This window comes from Talpa europaea (assembly GCF_964194135.1).
Source record: "Talpa europaea genome assembly, chromosome: 6".
Taxonomy (NCBI): Eukaryota; Metazoa; Chordata; class Mammalia; order Eulipotyphla; family Talpidae; genus Talpa; species Talpa europaea.
In genome coordinates this window covers 113,820,522-113,844,427 of record NC_140072.1, presented here as the reverse complement: position 1 = coordinate 113,844,427, position 23,906 = coordinate 113,820,522, and the positions used below count along the sequence as shown (strand labels likewise).

Genomic DNA, 23,906 nt, shown 5'->3' with positions numbered 1-23,906 from the left:
GTTGAATGTTTAGTTTACCTGTATGAAACATCCATATACTGAGGCAAAACTGTCAGTTGAAGGAAACTAAGCTTGAGTCATCTTGGGTCCAGGTCATGGCGTAATGCACCTCAGAAGTCAGCAAGACTTTCGATAAAGGGCCAAACATTTTAGGCTCTATGTGCCTTACAGTCTTTGTTGCAAAACTGCAGTACTAGACGACTCCTAAGGTGTAAAAGCGGCAATAGACTGAATGTATAAGCAAACACTGCTGTGTTTGAAAGAAACCTTACTGATGAACATGGGAATTTAAATTTCTTATTTTCATATGTCATAAAATATTACATATGTGATTTCCATGACCTGCCGCCCACCCCCCAGCCTAAAAATTCTAGTTTATCTGTGGTAGAGGAAAAAGAAAAGGCCTCTTAGTAACACACGCTATGATTGACTGTGTAAGTCTATCCAAGGTTTTTTTTTTGTGCCTCATTTATGAGTAAACTTAATAGGCACTATTAAGTATTAATAGGCACTATTGAGTACTTCAAATGACCAAAAGCATTGTTAATTTCACACTAAGGCCTTGGTAATCTAAAATGTTTCTGAGAGCCAGTTCTTAATGCTAAGCAGCTTACATGGAATATTTCACTTAAAAAGCTTCTGTTTGGTAGAACTAGTATCACCATATTAACAAGAGAAGATCGACAGGTTTATGGGCCAGTAGGTGATAGGAGGAATCTGACTTATAATCACTACTTTGTTTCTTGACCTGCACTAATACAAATATAGTCAGGAAGCTTCCTGCCCTTGGGATCTAGAACTCTTAATGCATGGCTATTATCTTTATTGAGTCCAAAACATGTGAGTAGGAACTCAACTGCTAATGTATTGTCTATAGCAGTGGACCTAGTGGCTACTGGCTTTAAAGGTTAGTGTGTTGGGAGAAATAATTAGTCAGGTGCACAGGAAGAAACATGCCTTGCCAGTTAGCAGTGCAAAAAAGTATAGGGTGCAAAAAAGTAAGGAAGAAAATGACACCATGATAATGTCTTTATTTCCTGGGATATATTGAATTACTGCTCTTTTGAGTAAGACAGTTTTCAAAAGGCAATTTATAAATATGAATATACATATTCCAAAGATAATAGACCCATTCTAATCCCAACATGATTATAAACTTAAAAAATTACAGTATGCCCAACCCTTACTTCTAAGTCCAGAGCCCTCTAAAAACTCCTCTGTCATTTAGTCCTCACTATTTATCCTGGTTCCTTCTCTGGTCTCTTCCCAAGCAAAATTGGAGCTGGAAACAATGTGATTCAGCTATATTCTGGGCATCCCACATTTGCCTCATAATAACAACATGTGATACTAGAGTGACAATATGTGATACAATGTTGTTAGTACTGCCTTCCTAGTATTTATATTTTTCAAAGCAGTAACTAGAGCAGTTATCACTGTAACTAAGAACTTCTGCAGAGAAATGAAGACATATTCAAGAATGAGTTTTTGAAAATGCTAATTATCATATGTACTAATAAGAATCACCCCTTCAATTAAATTTTACATCTAAATCACAAATCACATTTCTTACACATAAGTTATAATTTAAATTCATTTTATAGTCATAAATTTTTATGTAAAATAAAACTTTCTCAAAAATATTGTTAAATTCGGTGCTGGCAGTAGGGCTTACTAATAAGCAGGTTGTTGACCTTATAGAAGCTACTTTGCTCACCGTTTCTTAAACACATCACTCAAGGTAAGTACAAAAATATTTATTGATTAAAAAATAAACTTGAGCAACTTGTTGAAAGTTCCAGGAGCTTTTCTGTTATTCCTATGTCACGAGATTAGCCCTTGATTTTTCACATTAAGGAGGGAAGAAATGCTAAGCATGTTAGTTGAAGCCATTTTTCCCCAATCACAATCACATTACCAATCCTGTGCTTGAAAAATATGCGAGGAGCTACTGACCAATAGTCTTTGGTTCTGAAAGAGGTATTCTATGGACTGCTGTGCTAAGGAAGATTTGCTGTTTTCATCCAAAACCTTTGTGTTGTGTGATCTTGCTATGAAAGAAAAAGAAGAAAATACTTTTCAGTTTAAATAGGACCATTCAGTGATACAAGTTTTCAAGGAAGTAAACTTTTTAAAAAACCTAAAGATTGCCTTAAACATTCCCCTAGAAGGAAAGTAAAAATATATTTACAAATCAATAACTTATATCAAAAAGAATACTTCCTGTGTATTAACTGCTTACTTTTAAGTGGCTGACTATAATCTCATCTCATGACGAAATGGAGGAAAGGGAAAACAAGATGGCGGCACATGTACCTGCAGGGTTTAGCTGCATACTTGCTGATACAGCATTGATTAATAAATTTGCATATTCAAATAAGGACCCTCCTGATCAGTGTATAAAATTATAATGCGTTTCTTCAATTATGAATATGTAGTTACAACCACCCTGTCTACAAGGTGTGGCAGATGTCCTACTCAGCAGTATACCACGTAGAAGTACTATGTAAACATATGTGCTGATTGGGAACATTAAAATGCTATAAAAGCTATTTTTTAAGAAAGCAGCCTTTTATATTCTTAATTTGATAAGTAGTCTCAACTGTACCATTTCCCCTCTTTTTAGCTCCGAGAAAACATTAGAGACAAAAACATCTCACCCTCCTACTTACTCCCCTTTAAGGAAATGTTTTCAAGCACCTCTCTAATCTCTTAAGCTCTCATAGCAAAAGAGTTAGGAAATGAAGTGCTTTGATTTAAAAACCAGCTTCTGCTGTTAAATAGTATCCTGAAGAAAGAATGAGGCATAACCAAATTTTAAGCAAACTGGAAAAAAAAAACAAACTAGTCGAGTAATTACAATTAGTAATACAACCTATAACTACATCGGAGTCTCTTATGATTCCATACCTTTGTATTAAAAACTTGAGATTTATTCTCGACTTCCAAGGCTTGTACATCATTTTCCTTGCAGTAACTTTCTGCTCCAACCATATCCATAACGTTACTCCCACAATTCTGTGTATTATAGCCACTATCCATCTGACAGGGATGAAAAAAAAAAAACAAACTCAGGATAATACCATCAACTATAATTCACTTTTTGACCAGATTTACTTGAAAATATTTATAGAAAATACGCTTATATAGACATGATTTATGTAATGTTTGTATATAAAATGAAGTATAAAATTTTTAAATTTAAATCACTACAGTGCAACTTCAATATGGGTTATAGTGAATGTAACTTAAGATATATGACGATAAAAGGTAGTTCTTCATAGAACTGGTTGTTCTGCAAAATATTCACTTTATAATTCCTTTAGAATCAGCCAATTCCTTTAGAAGGCACTGAAAATGTGCTGTCCTGTTGCTGATCACACCCAGCTGGTAAAAGGATTACAAAAAACTTTACCTCCCTATTACATTAACCAAACTTGTCTCTCTGAAAGACTGGTTTGCATATGTAATTTTTAAAAATTTTTTAAAGATTCATTTATTTATGCATACAAGAATTGGGGTACGGGCCAGAGGTATGGGGGGTGAGAGGATTCGCCAGAGACAGAGTGGAGAACAGAACAGGCAGATTGAAATACACTGCTAAGGGGAGCAGCGGGCAAGACAGGAGAGGTCTGCTGCGCCATGTGGGTAGCTTCCTGGCTGGGGATTGAACTTGTGCTGCAGTGGCTGCGAATAGCTTCATAAGTTGCGCCTTAACCCCTTGCACCACCAGAGAGGCCCATATCTAATTAAATTTTACCTAAAAGGCATGCTTGAGTATTCAAAATATACATTTTTAAAAGGTGTTATACACCCAATTGTTAAAATAAAAATCTTTGCTACCACATACATAATAGCTCTAGATGTTAATTTTTCATTTTAATTAAAATTTTAGCAGTATAGGACACTGATCCAGCTCCAAGGAGCAAAAGAGAAAGATGAAATTCTAGCACACTTCAATTTTGGTACATACTGGTAAATACATATCGTTCTTAGTTGCTCCTTACAACCCTATTCACAGACGAAGCCAAAGCTTGGAAAGGGTAGTGTTCACAGCGCCACAAAGAATGAGGTGATGAACTGAGACTTCAAAGTCCCTGTTCACTTACATTGCCTCTCCCTGCCTTAAGGGCAGAGCACTGAACACGACAAGCCACCAGGATATACTCAAGGCATTTTCTTCATATTAGGATCAAAGGGAAGGAAAAGGCTGTACTTTTATGCCCATCATGAAGAGAGTACCTAGAAAGTGCATTACTTATTTGAAATATTTCTGTTTCTCAGTAACATGGATATTTTTTCGTATAAATCACTTGTGTAAAACAACATAATCTCGGGGGGAAATGTTTTGCTTTCATTCAACAGCTACTTGATCAAAACCAAAATTATCAGGTTGTTCCCAGAAAATATGATGATTACCCTTATTATTCACCAGTACCAAATAATGGATTTATATAACTCAGTACATAACTGAATATATCAACAGGGGGGTAATAAGGCATCCAGCACTTTGTTCCACTCTGTAACACAGAGAAGCATCAATGAGACCCCCAAAAGATAGTGGCTGACCCAGTGCTCTCACTGAGGCCAACACAGTGCTTCCAGGTACCAGCCAGACAATACAGATCATCTCCATAGGATCAGCAACATTTTATGGCTGAGAAGGATGATGTGCTAAAAAAAGATGACAAAATCATGTTTCATTTTCTATCATATGGATCTTGCCTGGAGGACAATTATTTCCAAAGTTAAATGTGAGAGCAGAATGAGCATATGATCAGATATATACGGTATCTTGAAAGTGCGCTCTTCCTCACAAAGTTACCAGAAAATGTGTTCCAGAAGAGTGAGAAGTAAACCAGGAAGGAGAAATCAAACAAAATCTGGAACACAGGAGAGGAGAAAGGGATCCCCAGATTGATGATAAAGGCATCAATCTAACCAGGATGACGATTGTGTACCATACACGGAGCCCAGGCTACAATGAAGGAAGTCAAAAGGCTCTGGGAAAATACGACTGTCTTCACATGTTTGATGCTACCTCAGAGGCAGAAAAGAATGTATGTAAACATCTTTAACTACAAAATGTTGTGCAAAAGGCAGACATTATTGATATGACCCAACAGGTAAAATTGAAACTGATAGATATCGCAGGTAGAATTCTACTTCAGCTCTATATAAGGGAGAGGCTTGTAATGTTACAGTGAATTGGAATCCCTTGAAGATACTGAAGCATATAGTGGATGACAATTTAGTAGTGATAGAGGCTTACAGTAGTTGACTGTGTTAGATGACTATAGTTTTTTTTTTTTGTTTAAGATTTATTTATTTATGCGGGCACTGGGTACAGTCAGGAGCGTGGGAGGGTGAGAGAATTCACCAGAGCCAGAGCAGGGAGCAGAACAGGTAGACCTACGAAATACACTGCTGAGGGGAGCAGTGGATACAGCAGGAGAGGTCTGCGCGCCTTGTGGGACCCTCGCCGGTGGCCAGGGATCGAACCGGCGCTGCAGAGGCTGCGGGCAGCATCACAGCCCAGCGCTCAACCACTGTGCCACCAGAGGAGGCCCACATGACTATAGTTTTATATATGCTTTGAAAAAAATGAAAGAAATAAGATAACACCTTTAAGATTAACTGTGCTTTTTCTTTGAACCACATTTAGAAGCTGGGATATGTAAATGATTCTAGTAGTTTGTTTTTTTTTTTTTTTCCCTAAGCAACTAACCTCAAAGTCATAAAACCATGAGCAAAAGATTAAATTTGGGTCATTTAGAATCCTTCCATGAGTTTTAAACTTCAGGATGCCAAAGCTGATAGCACGAAAGCATTAAAGGAGGGTTGTGAGAATTAAATGAACGTATATACTATATATATTTAAATATATATGTGTAGTATATACGTTAGAAGAGTTCCTGGCACACTGAAACACTGTATTAGCTATTACTAAGTCAGCATTAACTAAAATTAAAGAATACAGACTCTAAAGTTAGACTGCGAGGATTCAAATCTTAGCTCTACTACTTACTGATTATGTCAGTTTTAGGTAATTTACTTAACCTCTGACCTTCATCTTCTCATATCTAAAATTGGGTAACAATACACAAATTTCAAAGTATTTTTGTGAAGACTAAATGAGAAAACATATGGAAAATATTCAGAACAATTTCTGGCACACAGAAATGGCAGGGAAGGTCTATGTTCAAGTTTTTAAAAAATCAGCTCCAGTGATACTGCAAAATTGGAACTGTATAATTACATGAAAAATGTTGATTAAACACATTTTTAAGGAGAAAAGTAACACACACACAAAAGTGCTCTAAATTCTGTTTTTTTCTTCTGAAATGGTATCAAGGAAAAATAAAAACTATTGTATTTGGAAAACAAATACTATACCAGAAATTGAATTCCTGAGAAGCAATCTGATGCTAGCAGGTTCTAAAAACAGAACAGCTTTTTTTCCCCACCCTTATCTTTTTCTCCTCCAAATAAATATTGTTGTGAATATTAAATATGCATCAACAGTTGAAATTAAAAGAAGATAACTCTCTTGGGATCAACTAACATTGATATTTTTTAGGAAATTACATAATGCTGTAGTCCTCACATTTAACTCGTTTTCTCTCTTTTTTTTTTTTTTTTTGGTGGGACCCTCGCCGGTGGCCAGGGATCTAACTGGCGCTTCAGAGGCTGTGGGCAGCCTTGCAACCCAGCTCTCAACCGCTGAGCTACCAGGGGAGGTCCTCATTTTCTCTTTTACTATAATCTTGGAAAAAGATTAAAGAACACCAAAAAGCAAGTAGAGAACTACAGAATATTAAAATAACTTACCGGGGCCTCCCTGGTGGCACAAGGGGTTAGGCACCGCACTGTGAGGCAATCCATAGCCTCTGCAGCACCATTTAGATCCCCGGCTGGCTAGGGGGCTGCCCACATGGCGCAGCAGACCTCTCCTGTCTTGCCTGCTGCTCCCCTTAGCAGTGTATTTCAGTCAGTCTGCCTGTTCTGTTCCCCACTCTGTCTCTGGTGAAGCCTCTCACCTCCCGCATCTCTGGCCTGTGCCCCAGCTCTTGTGAGCATAAATAAATAAATCTTAAAAAAAAAAAAAAAAGTAAAAAATAAATTACCTGGATGTTGCTATTTTCACAAGGAATGACACTGCTTTCTGCAAGAGGTGACATGCACATATGAGAATTTTCAATACTGAAGGCAATCCCATTCACGGAATCAGTCAGAGGTAAACTACCATTGTCAACTGGCTCCTTAATCCAAGTGTTTTCATCAGCTGTCTCTATCAGGTCACCCATATCCACAGTATTATTCTCCTTCTCACTTTCAACATCTGGGAGCAGTATAAATTCTTTCTCGGAAGCACTGGATTGATTCTCTGTAATAGACATGGCAGTCACCACCAAATGTGCATTGTGCGGAGAAGCATCACCATGCAGCTGATGAAGGTGTACCCCAGCAGGGCCCAGGGCTGGTGATGAAGCATCGGTGGAATGAATGGTTGCTTTATCTTCTTCATCTTCACTATGAGTCTCGAGAGTAAAAGGTATTCGAATCAGTGAGGTCCTATACTGAGCACCACCTCGACACATCTCGAGTCTCATTGGAGACCAATTTTTAATTGGCGAGCAGCCATCTATGTAAGGACTTCTGATACATGGATTAGTAATTCCATTAGAATGGGTTCCAGATGAAGCATCAGGAGAGTGCAGAGTAAACTTCCTTTGTTCTAAAAGGTTGGCAGGGAAAAATTACATCACAAAAACATTAAAATGGAAAAGCTATTACTATATAAATGGTAATCATGCTTCATGCCAGAAAAACTAGATTTCTGTAACAGCTATATTTTTTACTGGAGTAACATTTTAGTGTGAAAAACAGCACAGATGAATGTGCCTCCATAAGTAGGATGAGGCGCTCCCGAAATAATTCCTCTAGCACTTGCTTTTTAAAATTCAACAAAATGGGGGCCTCCCTGGTGGCGCAAGGTGTTAAACACAGCACTATGAGGCAAATCGCAGCCTCTGCAGCATGAGTTCGATACCCGTCCGGCTAGGGAGCAATCCACATGGTGAGGCAGACCTCTCCTGTCTTGCCCGCTGCTCCCCTCAGCAGTGTTTCAGTCAGTCTGCCTGTTCTGCTCCCCATTCTGTCTCTGGAGAATCCTCTCACCCCCCTGTGTCTCTGTTCTGTACCCCAGCTCTTGTATGCATAAATAAATAAATCTTAAAATAAATAAAATTCAACAAAATGGGGGCCTCCCCTGGTGGTGCAGGCGGTTGAGCGCTGCACTGTGGAGCTGTCCGCAGTCTCTGCAGCACCTGTTTGATACTGGCCGGCCGGCGAGGGTCCCACATGACGTGGCGGACCTCACCTGTTTTGCCCACTGCTCCCCTCAGCAGTGTATTTCATCAGTCTTCTTGTTCTGTTCCCCGCTGCGTATCTGGTGAATCCTCTCACCCTCCTGCGCATCTGGCCTATACCCTGGTTCTTGTATAAATGAATAAATAAATCTTTTTTCCCCTAACTATTTATGTATTTATGTATTTATGTATTTATGTATTTATTTATTTATTTATTTATTTATTTATGCAAGCACTGGGTACAGTCAGAAGCGCAGGAGGGTAAAAGAATTCACCAGAGCCAGAGCGGAGAGCAGAACAGGCAGACTGACCAGGTACACTGCTGAGGGAAGCAGCGGGCAGCAAGAGAGGTCTGCATGCCATGTGGGACCCTCGCCTGGTAGCCTGAGATCGAACTGGCGCTGCAGAGGCTATGGGCAGCTTCACAACCCAGCGCTCAACCGCTGCGCCACAGGGGAGGCCCTGAATAAATAAATCTTTAAAAATAAATAAATAAATAAAATAAAATTCAACAAAATGGGGCCTCCCTGCTGGCACAAGGGTTAAGATGCAGCACTATGAAGCTGTCCACAGCCACTGCGGCACGAGTTTGATCCCCGGCCAGGGAGCTACACATATGGCGTGGCAGACCTCTCCTGACTCATCTGCTGCTCCCCACAGCAGTGTATTTCAGTCAATCCACCTGTTCTGTTCCCCACTCTGTCTTGGTGAATCCTTTCACCCCCCCACACCTCTGGCCTGTACCCCACTTCTTGCATGCATGAATAATAAAATTCAACAAAGCCTTTTACTCATTGCAAATTATTTCCTCATAAGTATATCACTACTGTAATGATACTGTTTATATGCAAAAAAGATACTGACAGTAACAATTTAACAGCTGTATCTGGTAAATAAGATCTGTAAAAATCTGTGTTTATACAAAATACTATAAGGCAAACAAAAAACTGCAAAATAATGTTTACAATAATAAAGAGCTTAAGAATGACATTCAAAAAGATAAAAATACTTTAAAACTTAATAGATTTTATAACTTCATTAGTTTAATGAAAACAAAGTTTTAAAAAATAGGCAAAAGCACAGAAACAATCCTCCCAATGATAAATAAAAAGTGTTCATGTCACAGAAGTAACAAAAAATAAGGATATTAAAACTAGAGATCTCCCCTTCTCCTGAGAAACAGATAACCAATAAACATTTGGAAAGAGCTCATCATTATAATAACGAGAGATACAAAAACTAAAGCAGTACGAGAACTTGTAACAAAACCTAACAAGCACCAAAACGAATGGTAATACCACTGTTTCTGGATGGGGAGAAACTGATATTCTCATATACAACCTGTGAAAATTTCAATCAGTGTAACTTTTTATGAAGAAAATCTAACAAAGTTCATTAAAAGTCTTAAAAGCTTTCACCAAGTAATTCTACTTCTGAGAATTTAACCTAAGGACATAAATATTTACAAGAACAGTGTATATACAAAGATAATCATTATTTGAGGGATAAAAAATTAGTATCAGCTTAAATGTCCATCAATAGTTGAAAACAAATATAAATGTTACATTCATATATATGGTATATAATATGTATAATGATACGTATTATATAGGGATTGAAAATTATGGTTTCAGACAGTAAATAATCTGACCTATGAACATACTCATAAGAAAATGTTTTGTAAAAAAAGCAGAATATAGAAGTGTGTAGATGTAAATACATATGTATGTGCACGTCTGTGTGGAGAATGAGATACACATATACATATATAAAGATAATAATAACAAAAATGCAATTTGCAAGTTTGCATCTTATTTACTATAGATTTGTTATTGTGAATATTTTTCAAAATGTGCTTTAATTTTTTTCAAAGAAAAACTGACATATTGCAAAGAGAAATGTGTAAATTCCATATAGTATATTTACCACAAAAACCTTACTCAAATAAATATATCTTTACAAATAGCCAATTACCAAAGTCTAAACCTACATGTCACAAGGCATATAAAAATCAACTTATCTCTAATTTTCAGATCTTTCTGTAACTTCCTTCATAAGAATGTTTAAGATAAAGACTGCTACTTTGCTGAGAATCCCTGTCTTTGAAGGTAAATATTTCTTTTGTTAAAAAAAAAATTTCTAAATATGTAGAGCTCTACAATTAGAAAAAGGTAAAAAGAGCCTCCTTAATAACAAATATTGACAATATAAAATTTTTAATTAGGTATTTTTATTACAAGACCTACCTGAGAGTGGTGTCATTCCTATTTTAAATGTGACTGGTGAGAAAGTGGGTGATGAAATAGGTGAAGGATTGGTAATACTTCCCAAACTGTACTTTTTCGCACTACCATGAATAGGGCTAGAAGAAAACTGCCCCTGTGAGCAAAATAAACAGGTCAAATGATACCGTTCTTCTCCTCAGCTCTTACTGGATGTTATTTATCTATATCTTCATTTATAAACTAGGCCATGTCAACTTTAGTCATTCACCAAAAGTCAAGATGCCAAAAGGCATGGCACCTTGTAACAAGGATACTCGTTACAAAAACTTTGAAATGTGCTATTCAAAATAAAATACAAATGCACAGTGTTTAAACAACAATTATATGTCATAATGAGCAACTGTCTACGAAAAATTTTATAGTTACTCCATTAATGCCAAATCAGATGTCTTACACTGAAAATCTTACTAAAATAATTAAGTAAATAACTTACACTGTAATTCCTTGAGACTGATGGCAAATTTGACCATTCCATATACATCTAAATACAAAATTGAAGACTCCAACCAAAAACATTCCTGTGACTAGTGATAAAACGTGAACTAGTTTAAACCTCATCAAAAACAAAACCCAAAAGACAACTATTTCTTTTGGTGCTATATCATCCAGGCCAAAGCACAGCTATATAGCAAACTAATTAGCCACTGTAGTATTCTTCTTACCGAACTTGGTGTCTGCACAGAGCTCTTGCACTGTACAGGAGATAAATCTATTGAATAAAAAACTTCAAGTGATGTTTGAGCACCAGCATGAGGACTTGTGGGAGATGCAGGAGGTAAAGAGTCTGAAATACTTCCGTTGCCATCTAGAAATAGCTTTCTCCTGAGGGATGAAGAACTGAGGTTTCCAGGAGATTGATCTGTGAATTCATCCGCTCTAAAATAGTCACCTTATTTAAAGGCAAGAGAACAAAAGGCAAAGTTAATTATTTTGAAGAGCAAACTACATTTCAGTTATATGAGATTTTAAAATGAGCATATACTAAATGTTTGACTTTTTTTTTCCCCAAAAAGGAAGGCAAAATTTAATTGTATATGTGATGTTTTAAATCTGAAACTATTCCTTCTGTTTCGAGTGCTTCGTTACTAGCTTAGGTAATTCCAAGAAGATGTGTCTATGAACAGCTTAAGTCTACAGTAAAGCTAATTATGATAAAAAGATTAATTCAGGCCATGTTAAAGAAAAGGGAGAAATTTCAGGATGGTTTCCTGACTTCCTTAGAGAGAGGCACTGCCACATAGTCCCATTTACAAAAAGCCATCATCAATACTCTGATTTCCCTTCAGGTAGCATAAATCTTTCACCTTTTACAAAAAGCCATCAGAACAAACCTTACTAACTCACAGTTAGTAAAGGCTTACACAGGGCCTCCCCGGTGGCGCAGCGGTTGAGCGCTGGGTTGTGAAGCTGCCCGCGGCCTCTGCCGCGCCGGTTCGATCCCCGGCTGCTCCCCGGCCACCGGAGGAGGGTCCCGCATGGCGTGCAGACCTCTCCTGCCGCCCGCTGCTCCCCTCAGCAGTGTACTTCGGTCCTTCTGCCTGTTCTGCTCCCTGCTCTGGCTCTGGTGAATTCTCTCACCCTCCCACGCTTCTGACTGTACCCAGTGCTTGTATAAATAAATAAATAAATCTTAAAAAAAAAAAAAAAAAAAAAGTAAAGGCTTACACAAATACAATACTTACCAAGTATATTTTCTAAATTAAAATCCACAGGAAGAGACAATAACGTCTGACAAGCAGCTGGAAGTGAGCAGATAAATAAATACAAACATGGATAAATCAATACAAGCACATTACATGCAATTTAGCATGCTTCCCAATCAACCATCTCCCCATGATGCTCCAGCCAAACTGAGTTATTTCATTTATTCATCTTTCTACATAACATGATACCTTCTATAAGTGGTTCCCCACACCTTCCACTACTGATGTAAACCTGTTAATGGTAAAACTTAACTCCTAGTTGTGCTACTGAGACTTGAATAAAAAAGAAGGCAGCCTATATTTGAGGACAAATTTTCCAATATTAACAATATTTCAAATGAATCCTTTCCAAAACCAGAAATTCATTCACAAAAGCTTTGAATAAGAAAATAACAAACTTGCTACTTCTAAAACACATCTAGATGTTTCCACTCTATTTAAAAGACAACTCTCGGGCCTCCCCTGGTGGCACAGCGGTTGAGCGCTGGGCTGTGAAGCTGCCTGTAGCCTCTGCAGCGCCGGCTCGATCCCCGGCTGCTCCCCGGCCACCGGAGGAGGGTCCCACATGGCGCGCAGACCTCTCCTGCCGCCCGCTGCTCCCCTCAGCAGTGTACTTCGGTCCTTCTGCCTGCTCTGCTCCCAGCTCTGGCTCTGGTGAATTCTCTCACCCTCCCGCGCTTCTGACTATACCCAGTGTTTGTATAAATAAATAAATTAATTAAATAAAATTTTTAAAAAATTAAAAAAAATAAATAAATAAAAGACAACTCTCATATAGCTCACTCATAAAAAGTAAACAATTTCAAATCCAGAGAAAAGTCCTAGCACATGATTTGAATTTAAAGGCAAATGTAGCTTAATATGGAACATACTTCTTTTTAAATTATATTCATACTTACCATTACTTTTCTCAGAATTAATAGTCAGCTTTCTTCCAACTGGAGATTCATTATTTATGTTAATACCTATAAAACATTTTAAATGAAATATCTTATATATCCAGAGTAAAAAATAAACCAAGTGAAAGAGACAAGGATGGCTAACATTCACCTTCAATCTTTTAAGGCTGACATCATGGAGAGCAACCATGCTTTTCTTAAACATCACCTTTTGCCTCCTTCTGTGCTATAGTAGTAATCTTTCAAGTTTTATCCTAGTGCTCCTTTGAAGTTAAAAAAATAAGTTAATTAGGCCTCCCTGGTGGCACAGGCAGTTGAGCGCAGTGCTGTGAAGCTGTCCGCAGCCTCTGCAGTGCTGGTTCCATCCCTGCCAGCCGTGGAGTAACCCACATGGCGAAACAGACCTCTCCTGTCTCTCCCACTGCTCCCCTCAGCAGTGTATTTCAGTCAGTCTGCCTGTTCTGTTCCCGGCTCTGTCTCTGGTGAATTCTCTCACACTCCCACATATCTGCCCTGTACCCCGGTTCTTGTATAAATAAATCTTTTTTTTTTTAAAGTTAATTTACAAGAAGCATGCCAAATTTATATATATAGATTACACACACACACACACACACACACGCTTATATGCAGGCATAATTTTTTTTAATGCTTTAGAGTAAAAGTTTTTATTTGATTCAACAAAATAAGAATTTCCTATCCAGCCAAAGAGATCAATAACATAACCTATTAAGACAGAATGGGAGAGGATATATTGAAATGTCTGGAATATAACTACATTATACAGCTATCTTAGAAAAGTAAAAGGAAAAAAATATGGCAGCTTCGATAGGAACGTGAATCATGAATTATAAGTAAGTATATTATAAGAGAGGAAATAAAAGATATCATTGGTATACAAAGAAATAAAAATTAGAACATTTAAAATGTCAAACAAGGCATGAGAAAGGCAATAACGTAAAAACTGGGTGATGACAGGTCTTGGTAGGATATGGGGACAGAAAGACCCTAAGTGCTGCTGGTGGCCGTGGAGACTGTGTGGTCACCTGGAAACCAGTCTGGCACCATATAGTCAAATCAGGTTAAACAAATCAGATTTTTACGATTTTGATTCATATGATTTTTAGTACACTCACATTTACCGGAATGATACTCTGGAATCTGTTTCCCATCATGATCAGTCCAAGGAGAGGGTACAATGACATCCTTAGTGAAAAACTAGGAACATTAAAATCGTACAGTTAGGCATAAATTGTCCCCAAAACATGAAAAGGTACCAGTGCTATTTTCAAATAACCATCAATATACACTCATTGTACAGTTATATTTAAAATTTTAATACTTAAAAGCACAAATGGCTAAAGGTTGTGAAATGGAAGAAATTTAAAGCATAAGTGTAGAGATACCTTAGTACTTCGAGTCAAGTGCTTAAATTTGAATCTTGCAAATTACACTAAGGGCATTAATTTATAAACATTTTTAATTTATCCTCCACCCCACTATTTTTCTGGTGGTTGAGGGAAAACTGATAAAAAGGAGGATGAAGAGGAAAAAGAAGTGGAGCTAGGCATATACAGGTTAAGTCAACATGAATGATGTGCTGGAACTGGCTTGCACTCAAGATTGAATTATTAGTTTCAGGAATTTTGTGTGTCGGCTATTAAACAGCCAATATTAAAGATGAAAGTATATAAACCTAGAGTAAAATAAATTATATTAAAAATAAAAGTAAAATATACTCAAAACCCTCACTTGTTAATTCTTTTTCTATATGCTCTTGAGGTTAGCTAAGTGTTTTCTACCTGTGTGGAGGAACTCCTGCATATAATGGTATACTTTCCTTATTCAGTTACATCACATGAGTGACCTGACGATGTCACAATTGGAGTAGTTACACTAGGCATTGAAGAAATCAGTGCTCTCCCCACAGCCAGAGGGCCAGTGGTTAAACCTTTACCAGCTGGCCAGAGCCAGTCTACTAATCAGAGAGCATATGAATATATGTCTTTCTTCTGTCATTCCGCATATAAAATTAAGGCTAATAAAGTATTTTTCCCTTTCCTATGTTTTGGGGAGCAAAACCTAAGAATAAATGAGAAGAGATATGAAAAAAGGGGGTGCCTGGGAGAGGCACAGGTTGTGACATAGAGAATTGCTATAATAAAAGAAATATAAAGATCCCACTGATTTCTGAAGCAATATATAAATTCACTGAGAAAAATGCAAATCCAAATAAAATGTAAACATTTTAAAATTATAAGAGTAGAACAAATTAAGAAGTATTGTACATATGAGAAAGACAATATTTTAATGTAGCCAGGAGTAAATATGGATACTACCTTTTGGAAGGTCAATATGGCAAAATCAAAGCTGAAAATTCAGTTTCTGACTTAGCAAGTTGAGCCCAAGTACACAAAGCTATATTACAAGTGTGTTGTCCACTGCAACATTATTTGTGATAGAAAAACATCAAAACAACCTAAACATCTATCTATAGGAGGCGGTTAAGGTTATGGCTCATTCATAAAATGGAACACTATGTTATTACTAAAGAACATAAAAATCTGTGTGTGCTAATTATGAAAAAATAGCTAAGAAAAATTAACAAGGAAAATTGCAAGACACAAAACAGAATGAGAACAATAGTCCTATGTGTCTAAGATATTTAAAAACTATATGCTATTAAATACATACAATGAATCTAAAAGTATACACACAAGATGTTACAGCATGTACTCTGAAGGAATGGGGTGGGTGATGAGGCCATTTTTTCATTTTATATGATTTTTATAATTTGAAGCTTTTTGGTTTTTTTACACTGTACATGCATTTATTCTATTTTTAAGTATATAATGCACATATAAAAAAATGGAATTTGCTTCTGACACACTAATCCCAATCTTCACTCTGACATCATTTTATTTAGGTTTTCCTGCTGAATTTCCTTTTAAAATGGACAATTCTGAAGAGAATGCAAATTTTCCAAACTCTGCGAAAATGGGAAAGAACCTAAGTATATTCACCCCAGGAGGAATCAAGTGACTGTATCAGAACAAGAATTTTGAGGTGGGGTCTCCCCGGTGCGCAGTGGATTGAGCTCCACAGCCTCTGAAGCGCCGGTTGGATCCCCAGTCAGGGAGCTACCCACATGGCGCAGCAGACCTCTCCAGTCACGCCCGCTGCTCCCCTCAGCAGTGTATTTTGTCAGTCTTCCTGTTCTATTCCCCACTCTGTCTGGTGAATCCTCTCACCCTCCCATGCCTCTGGCCTGTACCCCAGTTCTTGTATAAATAAATCCTAAAAAAAAAAAAACCGAATTTTGAAGTTACCAGATAGATTAAAAAGCAGATAGTAATTGGCAGGGATAAAGCACATGAAACTGTTTTCAAACACAAAGGTTTGATTGGATATACAAAAAGGCAACACTTACACTAGAAAAATAAGTATGAAGGGGCCAGCTTATCTCCTGATCTCTGAACACAATAAAGCTGAAGTCCTATCGGGTACAGGAGAGGTAAGGAATAGAGGTGGGTGAAAGGGGTTTGAGAGGGTAAAGCAAAATTAAGAAACACTACCATGACATGAACACCTGAGAAAATAAATAAACTTTACATTCTTAGAGGAATTGAGCAAATAAACTAAAAGTGAAAAACTTAGTTCTAATTTTTACTTTTAAAAAAACAGCCTACCAATGTGATATACTTTTTCTATTTAGTGTTAAGATATTTTCTGTCATCAAACAGTTTACACCTTAATAATCCAAAGAATTAACCACCATGAAAGATAAAATCACTGTCAATGCCAATTTATGGTCTGAAAATGTTCCACTTTCCTCTACATAAACTTAAGGTGAAAAAGAGATTTGTGCTGACCCATCCTCTCAAGGCACAATGAAGACACACTGCACCCTGAGAATGAACAGATGAAAAAAGCACAATCTTTACTAAAGAAGAATTCAAACTAGGGGAAAAAGCATTAACCCGTAGATTACTGTATAGTAAGTAAAGCTCTGAATAGCTAAAAACATTAGTCCTAGGGGGACCCAGAGAGATTTTTTTTTTTTTTTTAAGATTTATTTTTATTTATCTATACAAGCACTGGGTACAGTCAGAAGCGCGGGAGGGTGAGAGAATTCACCAGAGCCAGAGCAGGGAGCAGAACAGGCAGAGTGACAAAGTACACTGCTGAGGGGAGCAGCAGGTGGAGCAGGAGAGGTCTGCGCGCCATGTGGGACCCTAGCAGGCGGCTGGGGATCAAACCAGCCCTGCAAAGGCTGCAGGCAGCCTCACAGCCCAGGGCTCAACCACTGTGCCACCAGGGAGGCTCCCAGAGAAATCTTAACAAAGGGAGGCGGGCAAGTCGGTGGGCAGTGGAGAGAGCAAAGAATTTTTAGGAAGTCTTTCTAAAAGAGGTGACATGCATGCAGAATTGACACTTAATTGGCTTAACAATTTTAAGTTACCTCTTCAATGGCTTTTTGTCTTTTGTCTTCCACATCTTTATCTATTCTATACAGAGATAAAGAAGAAAAATTACCATGCCATTACTTCAGATGACTGAACATTTAAAATAATAACCTTTAGAACAAATAATTTCCTTTTGTTCAAACTGGCAAATGTTACGCTCTTTTTAAAAGAAAAATTGGTATCTTACCACATTTAGTAAAGGATACTATTTAGATGTTCCATATTAATGCTGTTAGGCTTACCTCCCTCTTCAGTTTGAATGAAATAATATTTTCCTTTAAAAGACTGACATTATTATGTTACAATTAAGTGATTTAAATCAACTTTGTCATTTAATCACACCAAATAAGGAGTGTTTCATTCCACAGAAATCAAAAAATTGTTTATATCTTTCTCTTCAATGATAGCAAATTTAACATAAGTGTAATTTCAGAATCAACTCTTATTCTGTAATAGAAGAAAACTATCATCCTTACAATTCTGAATAGACAAAATTGTTATGAAATAAAATGTAAACAGCATAAAATTTTGACCAAATGAATTCCTTTTTTTTTTTTTTCCCCACTTTCACATAATATGCAATTGCAGCTACCCAAGTTCATCAGTGGTAAGATTTAATATAAAGTGTCAGGTCCCAGCATAAGACTTACACTTGCTAAAGACTGAGTAGTTAGCTTTGTTAGGACCACTTTTTTGTTTCAGCAAAAAATAAACTGATAAACTGTTAAGATAATTTATTTTAAAAACAACAGTGTAAAACAATTTCTCTCAAATTTCTCCATGTATATATACATATTTTTTGTGGCTCAACAAATTTTATCATAAGAACGTACTTGTTTCAGAAATTAAAATCGTGAATTTTTTTTTTCGTATGGAAAATATGAGAAAACAGTCTCCACAGAAAATGATAATCCACATATCTCAGTGTTAACAGTCATTTTAAGGAAAATAAATTAGTTCTCTTCATCTTATCATTATCACACCAGGTCAAAATGACAGTGCATAATAAAAATGGCAGCACATAATATGACTAAATGCTGAACTAGCATTATGCCATTCAGAAACTGCTGCTTCATCAGAGGGACTTTAAGAACTTGAATATTCAGGTGATTGCTAGAAACAATGACCATCAGTTCAGCAAAGATTGCAGAGCCAAGTCATAAGTAGGGCAGGTACTTATATAACTCACAGAATACTGGCATGATGCATAAAGGTTACCAGCGTGTCCTGCAATGGATCTTTGGGGTGAGGGGGTGCTGCAGGATAATTCAGCTTCTGTATGGGCAGATTCATTTATTTATACAGGTATGATTATCTTTTTTGATAGGTAGCAGGGCATGAAAAGGGTGGGAAGCACTGAGATAGGAAACTTGGATTAGATGGAGACATAGAAAGGCACTGCTTGTTTATAAGATGAATCAACATGTTTTGTTATGAATGTACTCACTACTCTTGCTAGAAATCATACCCATTCTCTGAGTTGCATTAGTAAATTAAATTAAAATGAGGGACTTTTACAATTCTTTCCCTAACTCTACACAACAAATTTATGCACTGAAATATGCCAATATTCTTTTCATAAATTTATCTAGACAATACACAATTTATTAATAACTACATATGTTATGTCACAACTTGGTTAACTTAGTATTGTTGGTATTGTTGATTCTATACCACAACTTGGTATTGTTGATTCTAGAGGACAGGAATAATATTCTGTACTTTTTCAGTGTTCCTAATACTTAACATTATCTCTTGATTGATAGTAGTATCCATGGTTGGATATTGAAAAGATGAGGCAAAATAACACACACTGTTTATTGAGAAACAAAAAATTAGTACCATGTGTGACTCATCTGTTTTTAGATATTATTTTCTACTTTCTCTTTTCAAGGTATTTTTTCGATTTCAGTTAAGATCCTTATCCACTCTATCTCCATTATACTCTGTTTCTATAACAATTTGAATGGACATGAGTTAATAATGAGTGAGTAACCAAACATCAATTTATGTAGCCAAAAGAGAAAGAGGTAAAGTCAGACATATTTGCAAGAGTGTCTCAACATGTGTAACTTTGTGTGACTGGATTTGAAAGTTAAAGGAAAAAGTTGCTTTCCCTTTATTTTGAACTAACAACACATTTACCTCAGGACCAAAACTTAAAAGCTACTCATAATAGTATGACTGCTTTTTAAATATAAAAGATATCAGACTAAAACTGACATAAACAATAGTCCCTCAAACTAGTAACAGATACTACTACCTGCAATTTGCAATCAAAAACTAGATTTATTCTGCCTCAGAAGTGCAAATTCTCACTATTAGGCACCGTTAAGTAATTTAAGTCTGAAACACTCTAGGGCTTGGAAACCCACTGGGGACATCAACAAATAAGACTGTTCTCAACTAGGCTGAATTCAAGACAATGCAATTTAGATCCCCAAATGGTCCTTGTCAGAGTATAATATCTAGAAAAGCTCTCTGTTGCTAATGCATACCTTTTTGTTGACTGTGCCTTAACCTGATAAGAGGATGTAAATGGCAATGAAGCAGAATTTGCTTTACCCCATATCACCAAAACCCCCCAAAACAAACAAAAAAATTCAAAATGAAAATTCAGTGGCGCAGGCAGTTGAGCACAGCGCTGTGAAGATATCCGCAGCCTCTGCAGCACAAGTTTGATCCTGGCCGGCTGGTGAGATTCCCACATGGCGTGGCAGACCTCTCCTGTCTCGCCTGCTGCTCCCCTCAGCAGTGTATTTCAGTCAATCTGCCTGTTCTCAGCTTTGTCTCTCGTGAATCCTCTCACCCTCCTGCACATCTGGCCTGTACCCTAGTTCTTGTATGCATGAATAAAAAATAAATCTTTTAAAAAAAAAATTCAGTAGCAGAAGCCACAATCATGTAAGTCAGGTACAAATTTCAAAATATCTTTCCCTCTACCAAATTTTGAGGAGGCAGAGTGGTCCTATAAGTAGCAGCAGATTATCTCTAAAAGAAAAGGACTCCTGTGCAGATTCAGAACTGTTAGCAAGGGAATCTTTCTGCTTGTATTTCCTCGAACTCACTCTGCACTTCTATAAAACAAATCTGCATCAAAAATTTTCTCCCCTGATACCTTTACTTATAAAAATATTCAATTTTTGGAATTTCCTATTCATCTTCACTAGATAGTATATTTTTACACTTAGGTGCAAGAAAAGAAAACTTACCGAGAACGACTTAAGTATAAAGCTTGACGATGAATGTCTTCGGGGTCTATTTCTACAGGATTTATTACAGCTAGTTGATCAATAGACCATCTAAATTCCCCTGGAGTCTTATCAAAAGAAAGGGAGTTTATGATTAAAAGTAAACTAAAATAGTTCATCAAAATACAACCAATGTGAGCTTCAAAACTTATGAGAATGGTTATAAAACAAAAATATTTAAAGCTCATTTAAACATTTTAATTTTCTACTAAATTAAATGGGAAATGGTAACCAAATCGTACCATATCAACTGAATTGACTGTATCTCTTAAAATACTAAAATCTTCCATACAGGTGATTTTAAAAAATCAAATAAAAATAGAAAAGTCACAGTAAACTAATGAAGATACAGATGTTGCACAATTCACACTCATAAGCTACACAACATGCCCATGTAAAAGCAAAATCTTTTAAGAGTTATCAAAGGTCATTACTTTCAGTAAAAAAGTAAACAGTGCTAACTACAAAGTGCCTGCAGAAACTCACAAGTTGCTCCTTAAAATAATTATGAATGATAACCAGTATTGCCTTTCTGTATTCAACTATCTAACGAAACCAAAAGTTTAAACTCTGTAATTCAGAATTTAGTTTTCACAAATTTGGACTTAAAAACCCAAGATGTCATACATTCTAGACTTGAGGTTTAAGCTCCAGTCATCCCATTATTTATTTTTATGAATGCTAACATAACTTAAACGTAACGAGTCAATGAAAAATCATGAGGTCTGAGTAGTGATTCAATATAAACTTTTTAACTGCAAAACTTTCCTCTAACACATACCTGTTTATTGTTGTTCAAGCTGACATGAAAATGAGTATAAACAGTCGTTCAGTTTGCAGGTTTTCTAGATTACTTACGAGGTTAAAATTTCAGACTTCAAAAGTTGTTCTCTAATGTAGTGAAGAGTAAAAATAATCTACAAATGATCAGGTCTTCCCTAGCACCTTAAGGGCACTTTCCCTTCCATATCGCACTTGTGCTTAACCACTAATCATTGCACATATCACATTTTTTGAAACTGCTAGTTGTGTTTATTCCTTAAGAATAGAAGTGGAGGGCCTCCCCGGTGGCCCAGCAGTTGAGCGCTGGGCTATGAAGCTGCCTGCAGCCTCTGCAGCGCCGGTTCGATCCCTGGCCACCGGGTGAGTGTCCCACATGGCATGCAGACCTCTCCTGCCGCCCGCTGCTCCCCTCAGCAGTGTACTTCGTCACTCTGCCTGTTCTACTCTCCACTCTGGTGAATTCTCTCACCTTCCCGTGCCTCTGACCTCTGACTGTACCCAATGCTTGTATAAATAAATAAATAAATCTTTAAAAAAAAAAAAAGGTTTAAAAAAAAAAAGAATATAAGTGGACTTTTAAAAATACAATGTGTAAGCTAAGAATGTTTGACAAAAACCCAAAGAATGTCAGTATTGCATGAAATGTGCAAATTACATGGAATTTAAAATTCAATGTCCATAAATAAAGCTTTAACAGGACACAGCCATACTTCTTTGTGTAGGTATTGCCTATAGTTGCTTTTGTGATGCAAGGAAGAGGTGATTGGTTGTAACAGTGACCTGTGGGCCAGATGAACTGCAAAGCCTAAAATATTTACTATCTGGACCTTGATAGAAAAAGTTTGCTGATCCCTGCAACGGAATATCAATTGAGAGTCTATGTCTAATGACCCTGATTTGTTCATGTGTAACACGTTTATTATGCCTCTTTGTATTTACCGCACTTTTCTGATATATAGCAACATTCAAATATTTGCTAAATATGGTCATCATAGATACATCACCAACCATAGCATTTAGCTACACTGGAAGTTGCAGAAAATGAACAAATTATCTACTGAATTAAAAATAAAAAAAAAAAAGAAATGCTGGCTAAGCCTAACTTATTTTTAGCACAACCACTATAACCATTATTGCCATTAGTTATAAGGCATTTCATTCTGCGTATGTATGCTCCATGATAAATTGTCCCCTTACCTTGTAAACGAAGATATTTTACATTTAAAATAATTTGTAAACATTACTCAACAGTACTTACTGGTAATTTCGTTGATTTAAAAACTGATGGACTGGAGAGAGTTTGTTCATGGAGATTACAATAATCACCAGGACTTTCAAAAGGATTTAAAACGGGAATCCTTCCTGGAGTTTCCGGTGTTATTTGCATTTTTGATTCCTTGACATCTCCCATAGCACAGTGAGAAAACTAAAAAGATCAGAAATATGTATAACAACTCTACAAAGATCCATACATCATATGACAATTAAAATATTTTCAACATATATTTCACAAAACAACTAGAAACCTAACACCCCCGGTATTAATTTACGAGAAAAGTATCACATACATTTTCTCAAGCGATGCTTGAAATAACGTTGAAAGCTGGAGATCATTTTGCTCGAAAATTAACAAGCATCGAGAAGTTAAATGGCTTCTAAACAGTAATACATCAAACATGAGAGAGTTCTGGTCGACCCCACAGGCAATTATATGTTCGAACAGCCACAAAACACCTTTAACTAAAGGACATACCTATAGTTCTGTGTTCATTATCTCAAGTCTCTATAAACATTTGCACATCCTTCGAATATCCCACTAGTTCCCTCCGGCACAGCAGTTAACATAATTATAGCAAGCAAATAAAAGACGAGGAAGCTTGTGCACGGGTGCCTTTCCTGCACATCAGCCCCACGTGAGAAGTTCCACTGATCGGGGCTAAGAAATCAACCGCCTTTGGTTGACTCTCTTTAAATATCCACCTTTCGCTAAGACCCCCAAGATAGAAGAAGGCCTGCATTACTTCCAGCCAAAGAGGGTTATAACTAGAGAAAAAGAAACCACTTCTTGGAAGGTTGAAGTGCAGCTGGCTTCCTTGGCTGGAGAGTAGTTAAGGACACCCACACCAGTGTCACCCCCCAATCCTACG

General features: G+C 36.9%; 1 protein-coding gene across 1 annotated transcript; it reads right to left on the bottom strand.

Annotated features, from left to right (window-relative positions):
• Nucleotides 1-2,000: 2,000 nt before the first annotated feature.
• Nucleotides 2,001-23,202, bottom strand: BORA (BORA aurora kinase A activator; the record flags this gene model as incomplete). Its single annotated transcript, XM_084235591.1, has 11 exons — nt 23,018-23,202; nt 20,938-21,044; nt 17,722-17,767; nt 14,396-14,477; nt 13,260-13,325; nt 12,340-12,396; nt 11,320-11,546; nt 10,619-10,751; nt 7,128-7,738; nt 2,911-3,042; nt 2,001-2,051 (listed from the first exon to the last, which is right to left on the bottom strand). Exons 1-11 carry the CDS (start codon nt 23,168-23,170, stop codon nt 2,001-2,003), a joined length of 1,665 nt encoding a protein of 554 aa, XP_084091717.1. The 5' UTR covers nt 23,171-23,202.
• Nucleotides 23,203-23,906: the final 704 nt, after the last annotated feature.